General features: G+C 46.2%; 1 protein-coding gene across 6 annotated transcripts in view; it reads left to right on the top strand.

The window, feature by feature from the left end:
• Positions 1 to 21,844, top strand: part of LOC132396905 (protein phosphatase inhibitor 2-like) — a 364,660-nt gene that overhangs the window by 21,929 nt on the left and 320,887 nt on the right. For 2 of the 6 annotated variants that reach the window (XM_059974981.1, XM_059974979.1), the window contains exons 5-6: positions 398 to 514; positions 3,204 to 3,260. In XM_059974981.1, the coding sequence (XP_059830964.1) occupies positions 398 to 514; positions 3,204 to 3,260 (174 nt within the window). The remainder of the gene's footprint in view (positions 1 to 397; positions 515 to 3,203; positions 3,261 to 21,844) is intronic. The other 4 variants (XM_059974983.1, XM_059974984.1, XM_059974980.1 and 1 more) reach the window with 3 other exon arrangements.

Raw genomic sequence — 21,844 nt, 5'->3', positions numbered from 1 at the left:
TATTCACGACTTTCTCAGCATTGCGGATGCTCCAGTATGAATCCAATTGCAGCTCCAGACGCTCAATGCGGTTTTAGTTGTGTGTCTGCCTGGTTTAGTTGTGTGTCTGTCTGCCTGTTTTAGTTGTGTGTCTGCCTGTTTTAGTTGTGTGTCTGCCTGGTTTAGTTGTGTGTCTGCCTGGTTTAGTTGTGTTTCTGCCAGGTTTGGTTGTGTTTCTGCTTGGTTTAGTTGTGTGTCTGCCTGGTTTAGTTGTGTTTCTGCCTGGTTTAGTTGTGTTTCTGCTTGGTTTAGTTGTGTGTCTGCCTGGTTTAGTTGTGTGTTTGCCTGGTTTAGTTGTGTGTCTGCTAGTTTAATTCCCTCAGGTAATTATCTCCCATTTTTCCTCTCTTCTCCAAAGAAGGCAAACGGCAGTTTGAGCAAAGACGGAAGCAGATATATGACGAGGGTCGGAACATTAAGCGTGCACGGGAACTGATTGCTCGCGAGCAGCTGGATGACAATGACGATTCCGACTGTGAGTAGTGTCACTATTGGCAAGCCCCTCTTCAGTGAGATACTCCAGACCTTTGGGCAGAAGCCATTGAAGTGTATTGGCACGGATGGTTTTGGAGCATAAATCTCCAATATTTTAAAATAGTTAACAGTTACAAATACTACCCGACAACTATTTCATGGCCAGTTCTTTTCACAGAAAAATGTGATTCAATGCAGTTAGAACATCCTTCTGCACACTGACAGAGCCAAACCAAGAATTTCTTAAATAACTTCATAGCACCCAATAGAGGATGCACCTACCCAGTAAAACTCCATAGATAGAGAAACAGTCAGATATCGCCTGAGTGAGAGAGAGAAGGTAGGGAGAGAGAGATAGGGTTGAAAGAGAGAGAGTGAGGGGGTGCAAGAGGCAGTGTGAGAATTCCTGTTTACAAATATCTATCAGAGAGAGAGAGAGAGAGAGAGAGAGCGGTAGATAGGAAAGTGCATCTGAGAGACCCTAATTCCTGTACAGATATCTCCTGGACAGACAGACTGTGGGACAGTGGCTTATGTACAGTTATGCCCGACTGAAAGCATTTATCATTGTATAGATCTCTTGCCGAATGACTGATTGAGAGACCTCCCTCTGAGTATGTTTGAGAGACCTGAATGAACAGAGATATCTCTGAAGGGGTAGGATCTGCGAGCCAGACCCCAGGTAAATGATATCTCACTCTGACAATGTTCAAGAGATCCGAATGAATAGACATATCCCTGAGGGTATAGGGTCTGAGAGTCTGACCTCAGGGTATCGATTCCTCCATTTGATCAAATCCATTGAGTCTAACTAACTAATATTTGGGGGGTTCTGTTCACTCTGCTGATTTTTAATCACACCCTGGTTATGTCAAAACTTTTAGACTTTACTGTTGACAGTTCCTGCACCTGCCACATTGCCTGGACATTACAGGAGATATCTCCAGTGTTATTACCCAATGTTGGGTTAGCATTGGCTTGATACCCCGAAGATGCTGGGTCAAGGGTCAGAGCAGGCCTGCGGTCCAATCACTGACAAGCCCCCTTACCCCAAACATCTCTTGGTCTTTTCTGAAGTTGACTTGTGTCACTGGAGTGAGGAGGGGAGGGGGGTCAGAGAGCAGCCAGCGATGACTGTGAGGAAGGTAACTGATCTGAACAAGGACAGGATCAGGGTTGGCTGCTGGTGTCACTCTTACAGCCGAATAGGGATGAGGGGTGGTAGGTTAGAAGGGAGGAAGGGGATAATGAGGTACAGTTGCTAGGATGTGGTCCCCATTGTCCTCAGTTGGAAAACAATGGAAAAACAGAGTGATGATCACAAAATGCTGGAGGAACTCAGCGACTCAGGCAGCATCTATAGAGGGGAATAAACGGCCGAGACCCTTCATCAGAACTCGGGTTGGAGGAGTAACGTCTCATATTCTGTCTGGGAGCCTTCACCCCGATGGCACCAAGATCGATTTCTTAGACTTCTGGTAATTTCTCACACTCCTTCCCTCGCTAGTTTTCCATTCCTCATTCGGGTTACCGTCTCGCCTGATCTGTTTTCAGTTGCCCATCACCCCCTCTGTTTCCACTTCTCCTTCCCTTTCTCCCATGGTCCACTGTCCTCTCCTATCAGATTCTTTCCTCTTCAGCCCTTTATCTCCTATACTTGTCCCTTGCCAGCTTCTTCCATCTCCCACCCACATCCCCCCTACCACCACCAATCACCTGTCAGCTTGTTCTCCTCCCCCTCCAACAACTTTGTTATCCTGGCTTCTGCCCTTCCCCCATCCTTTCCACTCCTGTTTCCGTAGACGCTGCCTGACATACTGAGTTCCTCCAGCATTTCGTGTGTATGATTCACTGGGCATCAAAGATTGGGACTCGCACGGAGAGATACCTCTTGGAGAGGCTGTAGGGGTTGGCAACGGGAGTTACATGATGGACGAGAATCACCGTCACGACACAGGGCTGTCTCCAGAGACCGATCCTTGTGCAGACCCCTACTGACGGTACTGTAGCGGTTAGCACGACGCTGTTACAGCTCGGGACACTCCAGAATTCAGAGTTCAGTCCCAGCGTTCCCTCTAAGGAGCCTGCATGTCCTCCCCATGGAATGCGTGGGATTTCCCTGGGTGTTCTGGCTTCCTCCCACCGTCCAAAGATGGACCGGGTAGGTCAATTGGTCACTGTAAATTGTCCCGTGGTTAGGTGAGGTTTAATCGGGGTTGCTAGAGCAGCACAACTGGAAGGGCCTACTCATTGCGGGATCGCTAAGCGTACAAGCATGACAGTCTCCCTTACTTTGACCTTGCTGGAATCATGCAATGTTCCTTCTGACTGAGCTCGCTGATTCCAATACCTCAACTTTCTCTGATTTAACTCCAAATTTACAAATGCTGGACAACCAGTCACTGATAAAAAAAGCAAGGCTTTAGAAACTTCTTTAGGGTAAGGTTGCTAGGGCAGCATTTCATGGCTCCAACATGTTGCATCTACAGTGCAATACCAGAGGAACGGGTGCCCTGACAGTGACGTTAATAACCTAGAGATTCAGACCAGGCAAATGTATCAACGGCGGGGAGATCCATTTCTTAAACTTCTGAAGCCAGTGTTAAGAGAAATCCTGAAAATTCACCCCAGAATAGTACGCAGTGTACTCCAATCATCTAATGTATGCTTTTGCTGTGATTTTCCTCCAGCCGATCACGATGAGAGTTATCATTACAGAGAAATGGATGAGCATCACACACTCCCAGGTCAGGTACAGCACGGGTCAGACACAGAGTGAAGTTCTCTCTACACCGTCCCATCACACACCCCCAGGGTCAGACACAGAGTGAAGCTCCCTCTACACTGTCCCATCACACACTCCCAGGGTCAGACACAGAGTGAAACTCCCTCTACACCGTCCCATCACACACTCCCAGGGTCAGACACAGAGTGAAGCTCCCTCTACACTGTCCCATCACACACTCCCGGGGTCAGCCACAGAGTGAAGTTCCCTCTACACTGTCCCATCACACACCCCCAGGGTCAGACACAGAGTGAAGCTCCCTCTACACTGTCCCATCACACACTCCCGGGGTCAGCCACAGAGTGAAGTTCCCTCTACACTGTCCCATCACACACCCCCAGGGTCAGACACAGAGTGAAGCTCCCTCTACACTGTCCCATCACACACTCCCGGGGTCAGACACAGAGTGAAGCTCCCTCTACACGGTCCCATCACACACTCCCGGGGTCAGACACAGAGTGAAGCTCCCTCTACACAGTCCCATCACACACTCCCAGGGTCAGACACAGAGCGAAACTCCCTCTACACCGTCCCATCACACACTCCCGGGGTCAGACACAGAGTGAAGCTCCCTCTACACGGTCCCATCACACACTCCCGGGGTCAGACACAGAGTGAAGCTCCCTCTACACCGTCTCATCACACACTCCCAGGGTCACACACAGAGTGAAGCTTCCTCTACGCTGTCCCATCACACACTCCCAGGGTCAGGCACAGAGTGAAGTTCTCTCCACACTGTCCCATCACACACTCCCAGTGTCAGACACAGAGTGAAGCTCCCTCCACACCGTCCCATCACACACTCCCAGGGTCAGACACAGAGTGAAACTCCCTCTACACCGTCCCATCACACACTCCCAGGGTCAGACACAGAGTGAAGCTCCCTCTGTACTGTCCCTTCACACTCTCGGGGTCAATTACAGAGAAAAAGGTCCCTTTACACTGTCATATCACATACTCCCATTAGAAACGCAGCAGGAATTACAGGAGGTAGGTGGTAACATTTATTTGGACCAGTTTAAAAGATCGGCCTTCCCTCATTACTCTTCATGTGCACTCTTTGTGGTCAGTCCCAATCACTCAGTCTTCTGATGGTCCTCAGTGCTTCTGCTGACTCCCTACGTGAACTTGTTGCTCTCCCCTCTTGCAGGCTATTCTTTCTCTTGCTGTCCTATGCACAGGTCAACGAATCACCAGTAACCTTGGCTGGTTCAGCACTTCACGGTCCTTAAGTCTCCACTGTGAAGAACAGCATCAGTTCTGTGCCTTCCACCACGAGCTTTCCCATTGACTGGAGCTCTCCAGATTTCTCATCTCCCTTGATCTCCACTGATCTCCACTGATCTCCACTCCACTGATCTCCACTGATCTCCCTTGATCTCCCTTGATCTCCCTTGATCTCCACTGATCTCCACTGATCTCCACTGATCTCCACTGATCTCCCTTGATCTCCACTGATCTCCCTTGATCTCCACTGATCTCCACTGATCTCCACTGATCTCCCTTGATCTCCACTCCACTGATCTCCCTTGATCTCCACTGATCTCCACTGATCTCCACTGATCTCCACTGATCTCCACTGATCTCCCTTGATCTCCACTGATCTCCACTGATCTCCACTCCACTGATCTCCACTGATCTCCCTTGATCTCCACTGATCTCCACTCCACTGATCTCCACTGATCTCCACTGATCTCCCTTGATCTCCACTGATCTCCACTGATCTCCCTTGATCTCCACTGATCTCCACTGATCTCCACTCCACTGATCTCCACTGATCTCCCTTGATCTCCACTGATCTCCACTCCACTGATCTCCACTGATCTCCCTTGATCTCCACTGATCTCCACTGACCTCCCTTGATCTCCACTGATCTCCACTGATCTCCACTCCACTGATCTCCCTTGATCTCCACTGATCTCCACTCCACTGATCTCCACTGATCTCCCTTGATCTCCACTGATCTCCACTGATCTCCCTTGATCTCCACTGATCTCCACTGATCTCCACTCCACTGATCTCCACTCCACTGATCTCCACTGATCTCCACTCCACTGATCTCCACTGATCTCCCTTGATCTCCACTGATCTCCACTCCACTGATCTCCACTGATCTCCCTTGATCTCCACTGATCTCCACTGATCTCCACTCCACTGATCTCCACTGATCTCCCTTGATCTCCACTGATCTCCACTCCACTGATCTCCACTGATCTCCCTTGATCTCCACTGATCTCCACTGATCTCCCTTGATCTCCACTGATCTCCACTCCACTGATCTCCATTCCACTGATCTCCACTGATCTCCCTTGATCTCCACTGATCTCCACTCCACTGATCTCCACTGATCTCCACTGATCTCCACTCCACTGATCTCCACTGATCTCCCTTGATCTCCACTGATCTCCACTCCACTGATCTCCACTGATCTCCCTTGATCTCCACTGATCTCCACTCCACTGACGGCTTCCTAGCAGCATGGAGTCAGAGAAAAGTACAGCAGGAAACAGGCCCTTTGGCCCATCATGCCAAACCAATTAAACTACCCACTCCCACCGACCTGCATAGGGACCATAGCCCTCCATACCCCTCCCATCCATGTACCTATTGATACTTCTGTTAATTGTTGAAATGGTATCAACCACATGCACTGGTGGCATGTTCTCACCACGCTCTGAGTGGAGAAGTTTACCTCCATGCTCCCCTTAAACATCTCTCCTTTCAACCTTAACCCATGACCTCTAGTAGTAGTCTCACTCATCCTCAATGGAAAAAGTCCACTTGTATTTATCCTATCTATACTTCTCATGATCTTCCATGCATCCATCAAACTTCACCTCAGTCTTGTACATTACAAGGAATAAAGTCCTAACCTATTCAATCTTTCCTGATAACTCAGGTTGTCTAGTCCCAGCAACATCCTTGTAAATTTTCGCTGTATTTGGTCAACTTTATTGACATCTTTCCTGTAGATTGGTGACCAAACCTGCACATGATACTCCAAATTAGGCCTCACCAACACCTTATAAAACTTCAATCTATCATCCCATCTCCTGAAAGGAAGCTCCTCGAGCAACTTAAAGAGTAAAAAAAAGTGTTTTTATTTGTTGTGCCTTTGTCTGAATGAATGTTCCCCCAAAATCCTTTGCAGATTATATAACCACTTGTTGTTGAAAATCTGATTATTGTAATTAGAGGGTAATGAGAGTGTGGAATGAGCTGTCAGCACAAGTGGTGAATGCAAGCTTGCTTTCAACATTTCAGGGAAATTTGGATAGGTACATCGATGGGAGGGTGTGGAGGGCTACGGTCCAGGTGCAGGCCAATGGGAATAGGCAGTTTAGATAGGCATTGCTCCTCGAGAAGGTGGGTGGTGGAGAGGTGCGGGCCACCTCCTCGACCCGCTGCAGTCTCTCCAGTGAAGGTGGTCCCATGGTGCTGTCGGGAAGGGAGCTCCAGACTCGGAAATGTATCAAAGTCAAATGGTTTGTCATCTGTACAAGTCCATGTGTGTACAATGTGTAATCAGAACCTTCTCTGTAGCAGCATCAGATACACAACTTTCACAAGGAAAGCCTAATTAAACACAGTTTTTTAAGAAAGATTGCAGTTAGATCTGGGTGGCGGGGAGGAGATACTCCTCTTCCAAAGGAGGTGTGAGGCACTCCTTCCCTCGGCTAGCCTGCAGGTCACCCTTGGGCAAGGTGTAACATCTGCTTAGCCCCTCACCTCCCAGATCAGGGTCATGTGAAACCATGGGAGCAGATGGTGGATGGTTATTGATGAGCCGGTGCATGTCACAAGTCCCGGTTCTGCGACTACTGACGCCGGGCAGACAATCTCTGAAGAGTATTGATAATGGCTGGGGTCACCCGTCTTGTAAAGACACTGCCCAGAAGAAGGCAATGGCAAACCACTTCTGTAGAAAAATCTGCAAAGAATAATCATGGTCATGGAAAGACCATGATCGCCCATGTCATACGACACGGCGCATAACAAGTGGGGAAGCAATTAGAACAGTAACCAAGTCCATCACAGTGCAAATGGTTCTAGAGTTGCTGTACTGAGGTGGTGATTAAAGTTTTGCAGGTTGGTTCAAGAACCAAGTCATTAAAGGGAAGTAGCTGTTCTTGAACCTGGTGGTGTGGGACTTCAGGCTTCTGAAGCTCTTGCCCAATAGTACCTGTGAGAAGGTGGCATGGCCCAGATGGTGGGAATCTGATGGATGTCCTGATGAAGAGACCTGGCAGGAAGTGTCGACTGCTTATTCCTCGGCCTCGCTGAATTCCGTTTGCACTGGGTATGCTGCTGGGTATCCATCATCTACAGAATCTCTTGTGTTTAATGGAAGATGCTGTCTCTTGTAGATGGGGAGGGATGTGCTCTTGGTATATTGTGATGCGTCCACTATTCTCTGCGGTTCAGACCATGAAACAACCAGCCAGGACACTTTCAATATATATCAGTGGAAGTTTGTTAGAGTGTGACAAGCTGAACCTCCTCAATCTCCTCACTCCGTTATCAAATAGGACTTGGATATCATTGTTGTGTCAAACTTTTTGACCTCCCTCCAAGAAGAGCACTGTGGGAGCATCTTCGCCAGCGGTTCAAGAAGATGGCTCTCTCTGCATCCTCAAAGGGCAATTAGGGGCGTTCAGTAAATGCTGTCCTTGACAAAGATGCCCACATCACTTCCCTTCACCCTGCTCTCCTTCTACCACTTTCTCTCTTGGCAAGTTCTCTATTTCCATTTTTCAGACGTTCCCCGCTCCATCGCCATTGCTTTTAGCTGGAGCTGCTGGAGTGAGGGATTAGACCATAAGCCTTAAGCATGGGATCAGAATTAGGCTGTGTGGCCCATTCAGTCATGACTGATTTACTCCCTCGCTTAACCCCTTTATCACACCTTCTCCCTGTAACCTTTGCTACCCTGACTCATCAATAACCTGTCAATCATTGATACCCAATGAGCTGGCATGGCAATTCTCCCAATCCCTGGGACCTGAACCGTCTGCCTAAAGAAATTCCTCCTCATCTCAGTAGTATAGGGACATCCATTTATTCAGAGGCTGTTCCCCCGGTCATAGATTCTCCCGTTACTGGAAACATACTCTCCCATGCTCACTTTAAACAGGCCTTTCAGTAATTGGTTGGTTTCAATGAGATCCTTCCCTGTCGTTGATCTGAACTCCAGTGAGTACAGGCCCAGAGACATCGAGCACTGCTTATACATCAAGCCTTTCATTCCTGGGATCATCCTTGTAAACCTCCTCTGGACTCTCTCCAATAGCAGCACATCATTCCTCGTACTTGGAATCAAAACTGCTCACGATACTCCAAATGTGGACTGATGAATGTCTTATAATGTCTTGGGATTGCTATTTTACCCAACTGGTGTGTCCTAAGACCTCAATAATTGATAGGACTTCAGATTCCACAATAGGGAATTAGCCTTTTCCATAGATGCTGCCTGGCCTGCCGAGTTCCTCCAACATTTTGTGTGTGTTGCTCTGGATTTCCAGTATCTGCAGATTTTCTCATGCAGGGAATTAGAATTAAGTTTATTAAATAAATTTGGAAAAAAAGATTTTAAATAAGGGATGATGATCTTGAAATTGATATTGCTAATAGCTGTATAAAACCCTGGTTAGATTTTTTGGTGAAATATTATGTGCAATTCTGGGGACCCCATTCTAATAAACAAGTGGAGTCTTTGGAGTGTTGAAGCTGTTCACCAGGATACTGCCTGGATCAGACTATATGAAGTTCAGGAGATGTTAAATGAACATGAGTTGTTTTCTCTGGAGTGTAGCAGACTGAGAGGAGGCCTGATAGAGGCATTTATTATAAAAATATAAGAAAATAGACCATAAAATTTATTTTCCCTCTCAACCCCATTCTCTTGTCTTCTCCCTGTAACCTTTGACAACTAGACATAGGAGCAGATTTAGGCCATCTGGCCCATCGAGTCCGCTCCGCCATTCAATCATGGCTGATTTATTTTCCTTCTCAGCCCCGCTCTCCTGCCTTCTCCCTGTAACCTTTGGTAATAAGACCGTGAGACAAAGGAGCACAGATGGGTTATAGTAAGACTTCTTTTTTCTCTTTTAGAAGATGAGAGTGTACTTTAATGGTAAGAGGGAGATCATTTGAAGGAGATTTGCATGTCAGGAATTTTATACGGGTAATGTACCTAGAACGGGCTCTTAGAGATGCTGGTGGAAACAAAGGCTTAGATAGAGTGGATATGCAGAGGGTATTTTCTAGAGTGGGAGAGTCTAGGACCAGAGGGCATAATCTCAGAATGGAGGGACATCCATTTAGAACAGAGATGAGGAGCAATTTCTTTAGTTAGAGGGTGGTTTGATGTTTGATATTCTATGCATCGTTTTGCACGCTTTTTGCTGTTTGCTCAATTTGTTCTTTTTTCTGCGTGTTGGGTGTTTGGTGTTTTCTTGAATAGGTTCAATTGTGTTTCTTTGATTCGTGGCTGCCTGTGGGAGGACGAATCTCAGAGTGGTATTCTGTATACACACTTCGATAATAAATGTACTTTGAATTGGTGCAATTTGTTGCCATGGGTGGCTGTGGAAGCCAAGTCACTGGGTGTACTTAAAGTGGAGGTTCATAGGTTCCTGATTAGTCAGGGCGTCAAGGGTTACGGGGAGAAGGCAGAAGAATTGGGTTGAGAGGGATAATAAATCAGCCATGATGGAATGGGCTGAATACCCTAACTCTGCTTCTTATGGTATAAATATGATAGAAGTTTTGAAAAAGAATTTAAACAGGCACATATATGCAAGAAATGGATGGACATGAATGATGCACTGGCATGTAGATAGGATGCATGGCCTATTTTCCCTCCATGCCAAATCAGTTTGGCAAGTGTATAGGAAAGGTTTGGAGGGATACAGGCTAAAAGTCTGCAAATGGGACAGGCTCAGGTGGGCAACTTACTCAACGTGATGCTGGTCCAAAGGGTCTGGTCCTGTTCTGTGTATAACTCTGTGATCATGGTTTACTGTCAAACATCTGCCTTAACTCCTCCCCCTTCCCCTGTTCTGCGCCAGAAAGATTGGGATCAGGGCTCTACCTTGGCCGTTCACCCGTTCCTCCAGTGTCAAAGACAGCCTCACCACACAACGGAAAGCTTTTCAGGAACGTGTAAAAGGCAGCCTGCGCATCTCCTTTGAACTTCACGTTCAAGTTCAAGTTTATTGTTGTTCACCCATACACATGTATACTGCTAAACGAAATCCCATTCCTCTGGGACCAAGGTGAAAAACGGAAGGGCACTGAAGAGTGTGGTAGAACAAAGAAATCTGGGAATACAGATCCATAATTCACTGAAAGTGGCATCACAGGTAGATAGGGTCGTAAAGAAAGCTTTTGGCACACTGGCCTTCAAAAATCAAAGTACTGGCTAAGGAGATGGGGTGTCATGTTGAAGTTGTGTAAGACATTGGTGAGGCCTAATTTGGAGTATTATGTGCAGTTTTGGTCACCGACCTACACGAAAAATGTAAATAAGGTTGAAAGAGTACAGTGAAAATTTACAAGGATGTTGCTGGGATGGGGGACCTGAGTTATAAAGAAAGATTAAATAGGTTAGGACTTTATTCCCAGGAATGTAGAAGATTGAGAGGAGATTTGATAGAGATATACAAAATTATAGGTAGGGTAAATGCAAACAGGCTTTTTCCACTAATGTTGGGTGGGACTGCAGATAGAAGTCATGGATTAAGGGTGAAAGGTGAAAAGTTTCATGGGAACATGAGGGAATTTTCTTCGCTCAGAGGGTGGTGAGAGCGTGGAATAAGCTGCCAGCGCAACTGGTGCATGTAAACTCAAGAGAATTTTGGAGAGGGACATGGATGGGAAGTGTATGGAGGCCTATGGTCCCAGTGTAGGTCGATGGGAATGGGCATTTTAAATGGTTCAGTATGAACCAGAGCGGCCAATGGGTCTGTTTCTGTGCTGTACTTTTCTACGACTCTATATCATCACACAGCACATATAGTTGCAATCCAAAAGAGTCTTGTGATCATAAGTAAAGTGTGTAAGAATTTCACCATTCGTTTGACCCAGAGAGGCCACTGTGACTAAGTATGCAACCAACTAACTTACCTCTCTCTCCTTAAGTGCATACTCTCTAGAATTAGAACTTCAACCCTCGGAAGGTTGTTCACTTATAAACTTCTATCAGATCTGCCCACAGCCTCCGCTACTCCGCTTGTCCAACCTCTCGTTGTAGGGAACAGCGGACAGCAACTCTATCCGTATCTGACACCAGGCATCGGATCCTGGGCGTCTAGGTGTCACGATAGTGTAGCTGTTCCACACAACGTTGTTACAACGCCAGTAATCAGTGATCGAGGCTCAATTCCCTTCGCTGTATGAAAAGAGTTTGTACATCCTCCCTGTGACTGCATGGGTTTCCTCCAGCTTCCTCCCATATCCCAAACACATACTGGTTATGATTGCAGGCATGCTATGTTGGCTCTGAAAGCATGGCGACATTTGCGGGCAGTCTCCTGCACGTATTTAAACGGGGTTGGTGTAGATCATTTTCGCAAATTATATATTTTACTGCATGTTTTGATGTCCCATGTGACAAGTAAAGATCATCTTTAATCTTTACTCTTTAACTCTTTCCCCAATCCCACACCCTCTCTTCCATTATCTCCACTTCCAATTGTCTCCTTATTGTGGTGCCATCACCTCCAACCCTAACCCATTGACACCCTGCATGATCTGAACTCCAGGCATCATCAGATCCTTCCCCCTTACCCTCCATCCTAAGACCATAAGACATTGGAGCAGAATTAGGCCATTCAGCCCATCAATGGCTGATTTATATTCTCTCTCAGCCCTATCTCCTGCCTTCTGCCCGTAACTTTTGATGCCCTTAGCAATCAAGAACCTATCAGCTTCCGCTTTAAGTATATCCAATAACTTGTCCTTCACAGCTGGCCATGGCAATGAATTCCAAACATTCAGTACCCTCTGGCTAAAGAAATTCTTCCTCATCTTCTGAAGGGACGTCCTTCTACTCTGAGGCTTTGCCTTCTGGTCCTAGACTCCCCCACCACAGGAAACATCTTCTCCATGCCCACCCTACCTAGGCCTTTCAATATTCGGTAGGTTTCAATTTCCCCCATTCTTCTAAACTCTAGCAAGTACTGACTCAGAACTATCAAGTGCACCTCATACATTAACCCTTTCGTTCCCAGGATACCTCATCTGGTCCCTCTCCAAATGCCAGCATATTCTTTCTCAGATATGGGGCCCAAAACGGCTCAGAGTACTCGATATGTGGTCTGACCAATGCCCACTTGATTCTCAGCACTTGCTTTCATTTTTTGTTACCAACCTCAGATGCTAAGCTCCCAGCTGTGATCTTTCAAACACAACTCTGATACCCACAACATCACACCTGCCAAACTCTAACAGCCCCACAAGATCATCTACCCAATTTCATATATGTTCAAATCTAACAACTTCAGCCCTGTATTCAGCACCTGTCTTTTCAATATTGTCTTCGTGTTGCCTGAAGTTAAATTCTTTTCACTTATCCGTCAGACATTGGGCCAGCAAATAGTCTGTTTGCTGTAAAAGGCAGTTTGACTACAGTAGGCATCACAGTTGAACCTGGGCACTTCCCATGGTTGGATTTGGGCTCAAAGACTGACTTACAGTGGAAGGGTGGAGGGGAATAGTGTTCCTTCACCCATTCACAGTGGGCAGCAGGGAGAGATTAGACTGGTCAGCAAGCCCAGCCTGGGGCTTTAAGACCATAAGACATAGAAGCAGTATAAGGCCATTTAGCCCATTGGGTCTGCTCTGCCATTCAATCAAGGTTGATTTTATTAACCCTCTCAACCCCATTCCCCTGTCTTCTCCCTGACTAATCAAGAACCCATCAACCTCTGCTTTAAATATACCCAATGACTTTCTCCCACTAAACGGGAACTGAAGATCAGGAAGGTGTATGGCACCAAGGAGCAAGTGTTCTACCAACCACATGGCAAGGACTGCTTTGTCCCGAACGGGGATTGGTGTGGGCGATGCTAAGAACCTAGTTGTGGGAGCCCAGTCCTTTCTTGGGAAGAATGGTAGAGGGAATGCCACAGACTGAACCTGACACTCTTTCTGTCACTGCCACAGCCCCAGGTACCCAGGTGCCAGGATATCTCAGAAGCTGGTTCCACTCCCTAATCAGGAGGATGGCCAAGTGCTGTGGTCTACTGTGAGAGTAACAGATGTCAAGTGAGAGATGAGAGGAACATACGTGCGGCTGGTACAGGGTGGTCAAAGTAAGAGGTTCCCTCTGCCATTCTTTGCGAGAAGGGGCTCGGACCCGAATGTCTGGAAAGGGTCCTTATTAACTAAGGGTGAGCTTTCATTGAGACAGTGCCTGTCATATTCTTTGCAAATTCACTCAGCGAAGCCAATACAGAGCAAGATCCTAGCTTCTGCTGGTGGTGGTGTGGGATAAGAGCCAGTGAGGGGTGGTAGGACCTCCCTAGTTCAGCAAGGTATACAGTACTTGTGCAATAGGCACACACTGCTAATGTAGCTGGGGTGCCTAAAACTTGCGCACGGTACTGTATTTGTCAACGTGGAGCGGAGAGTGAGTTTGTAAATCTGGCAGGAGCAAAGGATGTTGGGAATGGTGAGGGTGGAGTGCCGGCGGGAGGGGTGCGGGACAGGTGGCAGAGAAGGAGTGTCAGGGCAGGGGGCGGGGATGCAGTTACACTCCAAGCAAGGTCATTGATCGTTGAAGAATGTCTCTCTGGTGCTTTCCGCTTCCTCCCCTCTCCCTTCACCTTTTCCCAACCATAATTCCCCTCTCCCTGCCCCCTACCCAATCTCAGTCCACAACAGAGACCCAGATCAGAATCAGGTTTATCATCACTCACATATGTCATAATTTTTTTTGCAGCAGTACCGTGCAATACATAAAGTTACTACAGTATTGTGCAAAGGCCTTAGGCAGCTGAGCTATCTAGAAATGCCTAAGACTTTTGCACAGTACTGTAAGTGTTCACTTTAGTCTTTGAGGAGTCCTATTTTCTCTCTAGTTACTCAAAACTCTTCTGATTCCCCTTCATCTTCTCTGCCAAAGCTATCTTGTGGCATGTTTTTGCCCTTTTGATTCCCTTATACAGTACAATTCTTCAACCCCTATGACCCTCCAGCAGTTACTTTGCCAGTACCTGAACCATGCCTCCTTCTTTTGCTATTTGTTTATTACTGTCACACGTACTGAGATAGAGTGAAGAGCTTGTCTTGAACACTGTCCATGCAGATCAGATCGTTACACAGCACATTGAGAAATCAAAATCAGAATCAGGTTTATCATCACTAGCCTAGGCGTGAAATTTTATATGTTGCAATAGATAATATTAGAAAAAAAACAAGATTAATGTAAATTTCAGTAAATATCATCATTATGTGCCGTAACGTACAACGTAGGTGATCATGATCTTGACCAAGATTGTTCTAGGCATTTTTTTTTCTACTAAGGTGGTTTGCCATTGCCTTCTTCTGGACAGTGTCTTTCCAAGACGGGCGACCCCAGCCATTATCAATACTCTTCAGAGATTGTCTGCCTGGTGTCAGTGGTCACATAACCAGGACTTGTGATATGCACCAGCTGCTCATACGACCATCCTCCACCTGCTCTCGTGGCTTCACGTGTCCCTGATCGGGGGCTAAGCAGGTGCTACAGCTTGCCCAAGAGTGACCTGCAGGATAGCGGAGGGAAAGAGCACCTTACATTTCCTTCGGTAGAGACGTATCTCTACCCCACCACCTATATATATCCATATTAAAAATGTTAACTAAGCAGTGCAAAAACAGGGAAAAAAAGTAATGGGGCAGTGTTCATGGGTTCAATATCCATTCAGAAATCAGATGGCAGAGGGGAAGAAGCTGTTCCTGAGCCATTGAGTGTGAATCTTCAGGCTCCTGTACCTCCTTCCTGATGGTAGCAATGAGAACAAGGCATGTCCTGGGTCCTTAATGACAGATGCCATCTTTTTGAGGCATTGCTCCTTGAAGATGCCCCCAATACTAGGGAGACTAATGCCCATGATGGAGCTGACTGTTTACAACTCTCTGCAGCTGATTTTGATCCTGTAGCACCCCACCCCCCATACCAGAGAGTAGTGCAGCCAGTTAGAATACCCCACACGGGTATTTGCAAGTGTCCTTGGTGACATACCAAATCTCAAACTCTTAATGAATATAGCCTCTGTTGTGCTTTCTTTGATGACAACAGAATGCAGAATAAAGTGTAACGGCTACAGAGAAAGTGCAGGTAGACAATAAGGTGCAAGATGATAGATCTAAGATTTTTTTAAAGATTATCTTTGCTTGTCACATGGGCATCGAAACATGCCAGTGGAATGCATCATTTGTGTTACGGCATAGTCCAAGGATTGTGCTGAGCAAGTGTGGCCATGCTTCCAACGCCAACATAGCATGCCCACAACTCACTAAGCCCACATTGGAATGTGGGAGGAAACTGGAGCACCTGGAGGAAACCCATACAGTCACAGCGGTGGAAAATGGACCTTGATTGCTGACTGCGTAAGGCATTGTACTAACCCTACGCAATCGTGATGCCCGTATAATTGTCATGATGAGGTAGTTTGTGAGACCAAGAGCCCTTCTTATCACACTAGGGAACCGTTTAATAGTCTCATTACAACATGTTAGAAGCTGTCCTTGAGCTTGGTAGTATTTGCTTTTTGGCAGTTGTATCTTCTGCCCAACGGGAGAGAGGAGAAGAGAGAATGCCCGGGAGGGTGGGGTCTTTGATTTTTCCTGACTAGGGCCTCAATATCCCTCTATCAGCTCACTCCACACATTGACCACCCTCTGAGGGGAAGGATTTTTTTACACAGAGAGCAGCTAATATTTAGAGCTGATATTTAGAGTCAGATATATTCACTATGTTTAAGAGATATTTAGACAACGTACTCCTATCCCTCCCAGCCTGGATGGGCAGAAAGGTCAACAATGAGCATAGTGGTCAATGCTCATTTCTGTGACATTTAACTCTCTTTACATAAACTCCTTGAGATACCCTGCCTTTCAACATTTTTGACCTATAAGATCATAAGACATGGGAATAGATTTAGGCCATTCAGCCCATCGAATCTGCTCCTCCATGGCTGACTTATTTTCCCTCTCAACCCCGTTCTCCTTCCTTCTCCCCATAAACCTTTGGTGCCCTTGCTAATCGAGAACTTCTGCCTTAAACGTAGCCAGTGATTTGGCTCCATAGCTGTGTATACAATGAATCCCACAGATTGTCCATCATCTGGCACAAGAAATCCCTCCTCATCTCTGTTCTAAAGAGATGTTCTTTTACTCTGAGGTTGTGCCCTCTGGTCCTAGACTCCCCCACTATAGAAATTCTCCTCTTATCTACTCTGTCCAAATCTTTTACTATTTGATAGGTTTCAATGAGATTCTCCCTCTTTCATAATCCTGAACTCAAACAAGTACAGGCCCAGAGCCATTGAGTGCTCCGCACACATTAACCCTTTCATTCCTGGATCATTCCCATGAATTTCCTCTAGACCCTCTCCAACGCCAGTACATCCAGCATGTATGAGGTCCAAAATTGCAAATATGGTCTGACAAACACCTGGATTATTATCTCATTGGTGAGAGAGAGTGTAAATGAGTGAAGTTCAGAGGGATCTATTTGGTCTAGTAAACGATTCCCAAGAAGTTAGCAGGCAGGTCTAACATGAAGGTAAATGTCCTGTTGGTATTCAACACCAAAAGGTTTGGAGTTTAAAGACATGGAGGTTTTCCTTACGATTGCAGGTGTTAGTGAGGTAACACCTGGACAGCTGCGTATAGAGTGTAATTAATGAAAGGAGGCTCAATTAGCATTGGAGACGGTCCAAAGGAGATGCATCAGGCTGATTCCTGGGACGAGGGTGTTGTCCTATCAAGAGAGGCTGGAGAGTTTGGGTCTGTGTTTCTAGATGTTTAGAAGAAAGCGGGATGATCTTATTCAGAACAATGATATTCTCATGAGTGCAGGAGTCATGAAAGAGGGGACAAAGTTACAGAAGAGGTGACTGGTCATTCACAAGTGAGGTGTGTAGAAATTACTTCTCTAAAAAGATGGTGAACCTATGGAATTCTCTACCCCCAAGGATGGTGGAGGCCAGTTTATTAGATATATTTTAGATGGGGATAGATAATATCTGAAAGATTGGTGGCTTGTGGGCGATGTGGAACAGGCACAGAAGAGGAGTTGAAACCAGATTGGATCAGATGTGATGGCATTGAGTGGTGGGGTAGTCTTGAAGAGCCAATTGGTCCACTCCTGCTTGTACCAATGGGGTGGCAGGAATGGGTGGTGTCACAAATACCAAACCCACCGAGTCGGAGACCTGGCAGCTTGGAGCGTCCACCAGAGATCAGAGTGGATGGCATGGCTATCTGGAACTAACTTACTTACTGGCGTTTTGGGGACCAATGAAGTTTCTCCATCTCTGTTTGTCCTTGGCCATCTTCTCTATTGTGCCCCAGGTGTGGCTCAGGGCCCACACTTCTGCCTCCACAGTATGACATCAAGCTACCTTTGGTCTCCTGGATTTCCTCTGCCTTTCAGGTGTCCAGTGGAATACTGTCCTGATGGTCTCCTCATCTTATTGGAAATGTCCCCAGCCCAATTACTGTGCTGCAATCCTGCATCAACTCCCCCTACCCTAATGTCCCTCGTTCACCTGCACTCCCCATCCCAACCCACTCCTGACCTGTCAGTGAGATTTCAAAGATTAAAAATTAGCTTTATTTGTCACATGTGCATCAAAACATCGAAACATACGGTGAAATGCATCCTTGACGTTAACATCTAACTCAGTCCAAGGGTGTGCTGGGGTCAGCCCTTAAGTGTGCTCGTACTCTCGGTACCAACATAGCATGCCCACAAGTTATTAACCCGTACGTCTTTGGAATGTGAGAAGGAAACCCATGTGGTCACAGGAAGAAATTGCAAACTCCTTACAGACAATTGAACCTGGGTCACTGCTGTTGTAAAGTGTTACGCTAACCACTATGCCACCCCAATGACGTACTGTGCACACCCAAAAAAAAGTTGGCTGCCATTACAGGAGCTTCACTACGCTTTCCGTGTCGGTTTTTGCCCGCAGGGCCAAACTCTCGCTAAACACCAGGAATCTTTCCAATGCTGGAGGAGGACCAACACCTTCGCTTTGAGGGACGGAAATGGTGAACCAAGGGTTAAATTAAGGGAGCTCTGCTGAGGAGGCAGAACGAGAACATGTGGCCAAATGTCTCATCCTATGCTGTCGATATCCTAATCTCTAATCTTGCCGCGGAAGTCACAATCATAAATTGAAAGCTTAATAAACTGCTTGAATTGTCAACACTTTGAAGATAAGATCCTGTCCAAATCCAGGAAGAAAATCTCAATGGGCAATCACAGGAATGAAAGGAGTTACCATGATTGCAGCCCTATCCATCAGACCAAAAGAGAATAAGATATAGGAGCAGAATTAGCCCATTCCCTCATCGAGTCGTCTCCAATGATCAAGGCTGATTTATTTTCCTTCCCAACCCCATTCTCCTGCCTTCTTTGCCCTTACTAAACAAGAAGCTGTCAGCCTCCAGCTTAAATATATTGTGAACAAAGTGGATGAGCTTAGAGTGTGGATCAGCACTTGGAGCTATGATGTGGTGGCTGTTACAGAGACTTGGATGGCTCAGGGGCAGGAATGGTTACTTCGATTGCCAGGATCTAGATGTTTCAGAAAGGACAGGGAGGGAGGCAAAAGAGGTGGGGGCATGGCATTGTTGATCAGAGATAGTGTCGCGGCTGCAGAAAAGGAGGAATACATGGAGGGATTGTCTATGGAGTTTCTGTGGGTGGAAGTTAGGAAAAGGAGGGGTCAATAACTCTACTGGGTGATTTTTATAGACCACCCAATAGTAACAGGGACATCGAAGAACAGATAGGGAGACAGATTCTGGAAAGGTGTAATAATAACAGGGTTGTTGTGGGAGATTTTTATTTTCCAAATATTGATTGGCATCTCCCTAGAGTGAGGGGTTTAGATGGGGTGGAGTTTGTTAGGTGTGTTCAGGAAGATTTCTTGACACAATATGTAGATAAGCCTACAAGAGGAGAGGCTGTACTTGATCTGGTATTTGGAAATGAACCTGGTCAGGTGTCAGATCTCTCAGTGGGAGAGCATTTTGGAGATAGTGATCACAATTCTATCTCTTTTACCAAAGCATTGGAGAGGGATAGGAACAGACAAGTTAGAAAAGCGTTTAACTGGAGTAAGGGGAAATATGAAGTTATCAGGCAAGAACTTGGAAGCATAAATTGGGAACAGATTTTCTCAGGGAAATGTACAGCAGAAATGTGGCAAGTATTCAGGGTATGTTTGTGTGGTGTATTACATAGGTACGTTCCAGTGAGACAGGGAAAGGAACCGTGGTGTACAAAGGCTGTTGAAAATCTAGTCAAGAAGTAACGAAAAGCTTACAAAAGGTTCAAAAAACTAGGTAATGATAGAGATCTAGAAGATTATATGGCTAGCAGGAAGGAGCTTAAGAATGAAATTAGGAGAGCCAGAAGGAGCCATGAGGAGGCCTTGGCAGACAGGATTAAGGAAAACCCCAAGGCATTCCACAAGTATGTGAAGAGCAAGAGGATAAGATGTAAGAGAATAGGACCAATTAAGTATGACAGTAGAAAAGTGTGTATGGAACTAGAGGAGATAGCAGAAATACTTAATGAATACTTTGCTTTATTATTCACTAAGGAAAAAGATCTTGGCGATTGTAGGGATGACTTACAGTGGATTGAAAAGCTTGAGCATATAGACATTAAGAAAGAGGATGTGCTGGAGTTTTTGGAAAGCATTAAGTTGGATAAGTCTCTGGGAGTGGGTGAGATGTACCCCAGGCTACTGTGGGAGGCGAGGGAGGAGATTGCTGAGCCTCTGGTGATGATCTTTGTTCATCAATGGGAACGGGAGGGGTTCCGGAGGATTGGAAGGTTGCGGATGTTGTTCCATTTTCAAGAAAGGGAGTAGAGATAGCCCATGAAATTACAGACCAGTAAGACTTACTTTGGTGCTTGGCAAGTTGATGGAGAAGATCCTGAGAGGCAGGATTTATGAACATTTGGAAAGGCATAAAATGATTAGGAGTAGTCAGCATGGCTTTGTGAAAGGCAGGTCGTGCCTTATGAGCTTGATGGAATTTTTTGAGGATGTGATTAAACACATAGATGAAGGTAGAGTAGTAGATGTAATATATATGGATTTCAGCAAGGCATTTGATAAGGTACCCCATGTAAGGCTTATTGAGAAAGTAAGGAGGCATGGGATCCAAGGGAAGCTTGCTCTGTGGATCCAGAACTGGTTTGCTCACAGAAGGCAAAGAGTGGTTGCAGAAGGGACAGATTCTGCAGTGAGGTTGGTGGCAAGTGGTGTTCCTCAGGGATCTGTTCTGGGTCCCCTATTCTTTGTGATTTTTATAAGTGACCTGGATGAGAAAGTGGAGGGATGGGTTAGATAATTTGCTGATGACACAAAGATTGGGGGTCTTGTGGATAGTGTGGAGGGCTGTCAGAGGTTACAGTGGGATATTGATAGGATGTAAAACTGGGCTGAGTACTGGCAGAATGGAGTTCAACCCAGATACGTGTGAGGTGGTTCATTTTGTAGGTCAAATACGATGGCAGAATATAGTATTAATGGTAAGACCCTTGGCAGTGTGGAGGATCAGAGGGATCTTGGGGTCCGAGTCCGCAGGACACTCAAAGCTGCTTTGCAGGTTGACTATGTGATTAAGAAAGCAAACGGTGTATTGGCCTTCATCAATCATGGGATTGGGTTTAGGAGCCAAGTGGTAATGTTGCAGCTAAATAGGACCCTGGTCAGACCCCACTTGGAGTACTGTACTCAGTTCTGGTCACCTCACTACAGGAAGGATATGGAAAGCATAGAAAAGGTGCAGAAGAGATTTACAAGGATGTTGCCTGGATTAGGGAGCACGCCTAATGAGAATAGGTTGAGTGAACTCGGCCTTTTTTCCTTGGAGTGATGGAGGATGAGAGGTGACCTGATAGAGATGTGTAAGATGATGAGAGGCATTGATCATGCGGATAGTCAGAGGCTTTTTCCTGGGGCTGAAATGGCTAGTATGAGAGGGCATAGTTTTAAGATGCTTGGAAGTAGGTACAGAGGAGATGTCAGGGGTAATTTTTTTACACAGAGCGTGGTGAGTGCATGGAATGGGCTGCCAGTGACTGTGGTGGAGGCGGATACGATAGGGTCTTTTAAGAGACTCCTGGACAGCTTTGTGGGCAGAAGGGCTGGTATTGTGCTGTAGGTTTTCTATGTTTCGATGTAAATACACGGCCTCCACAACCACTTGTGGCAAAGAATTCCACAGATTCAGTACCCTCTGGCTAAAGAAATTCCTCCTCATCTCTGTTCTGAAGGGATGTTCTTTTACTCTGAGGCTGTGCCC

The sequence above is a fragment of the Hypanus sabinus genome, chromosome 7 (assembly GCF_030144855.1).
Source record: "Hypanus sabinus isolate sHypSab1 chromosome 7, sHypSab1.hap1, whole genome shotgun sequence".
Classification (NCBI taxonomy): domain Eukaryota; kingdom Metazoa; phylum Chordata; class Chondrichthyes; order Myliobatiformes; family Dasyatidae; genus Hypanus; species Hypanus sabinus.
This window is presented reverse-complemented; position numbering and strand designations above follow the sequence as displayed.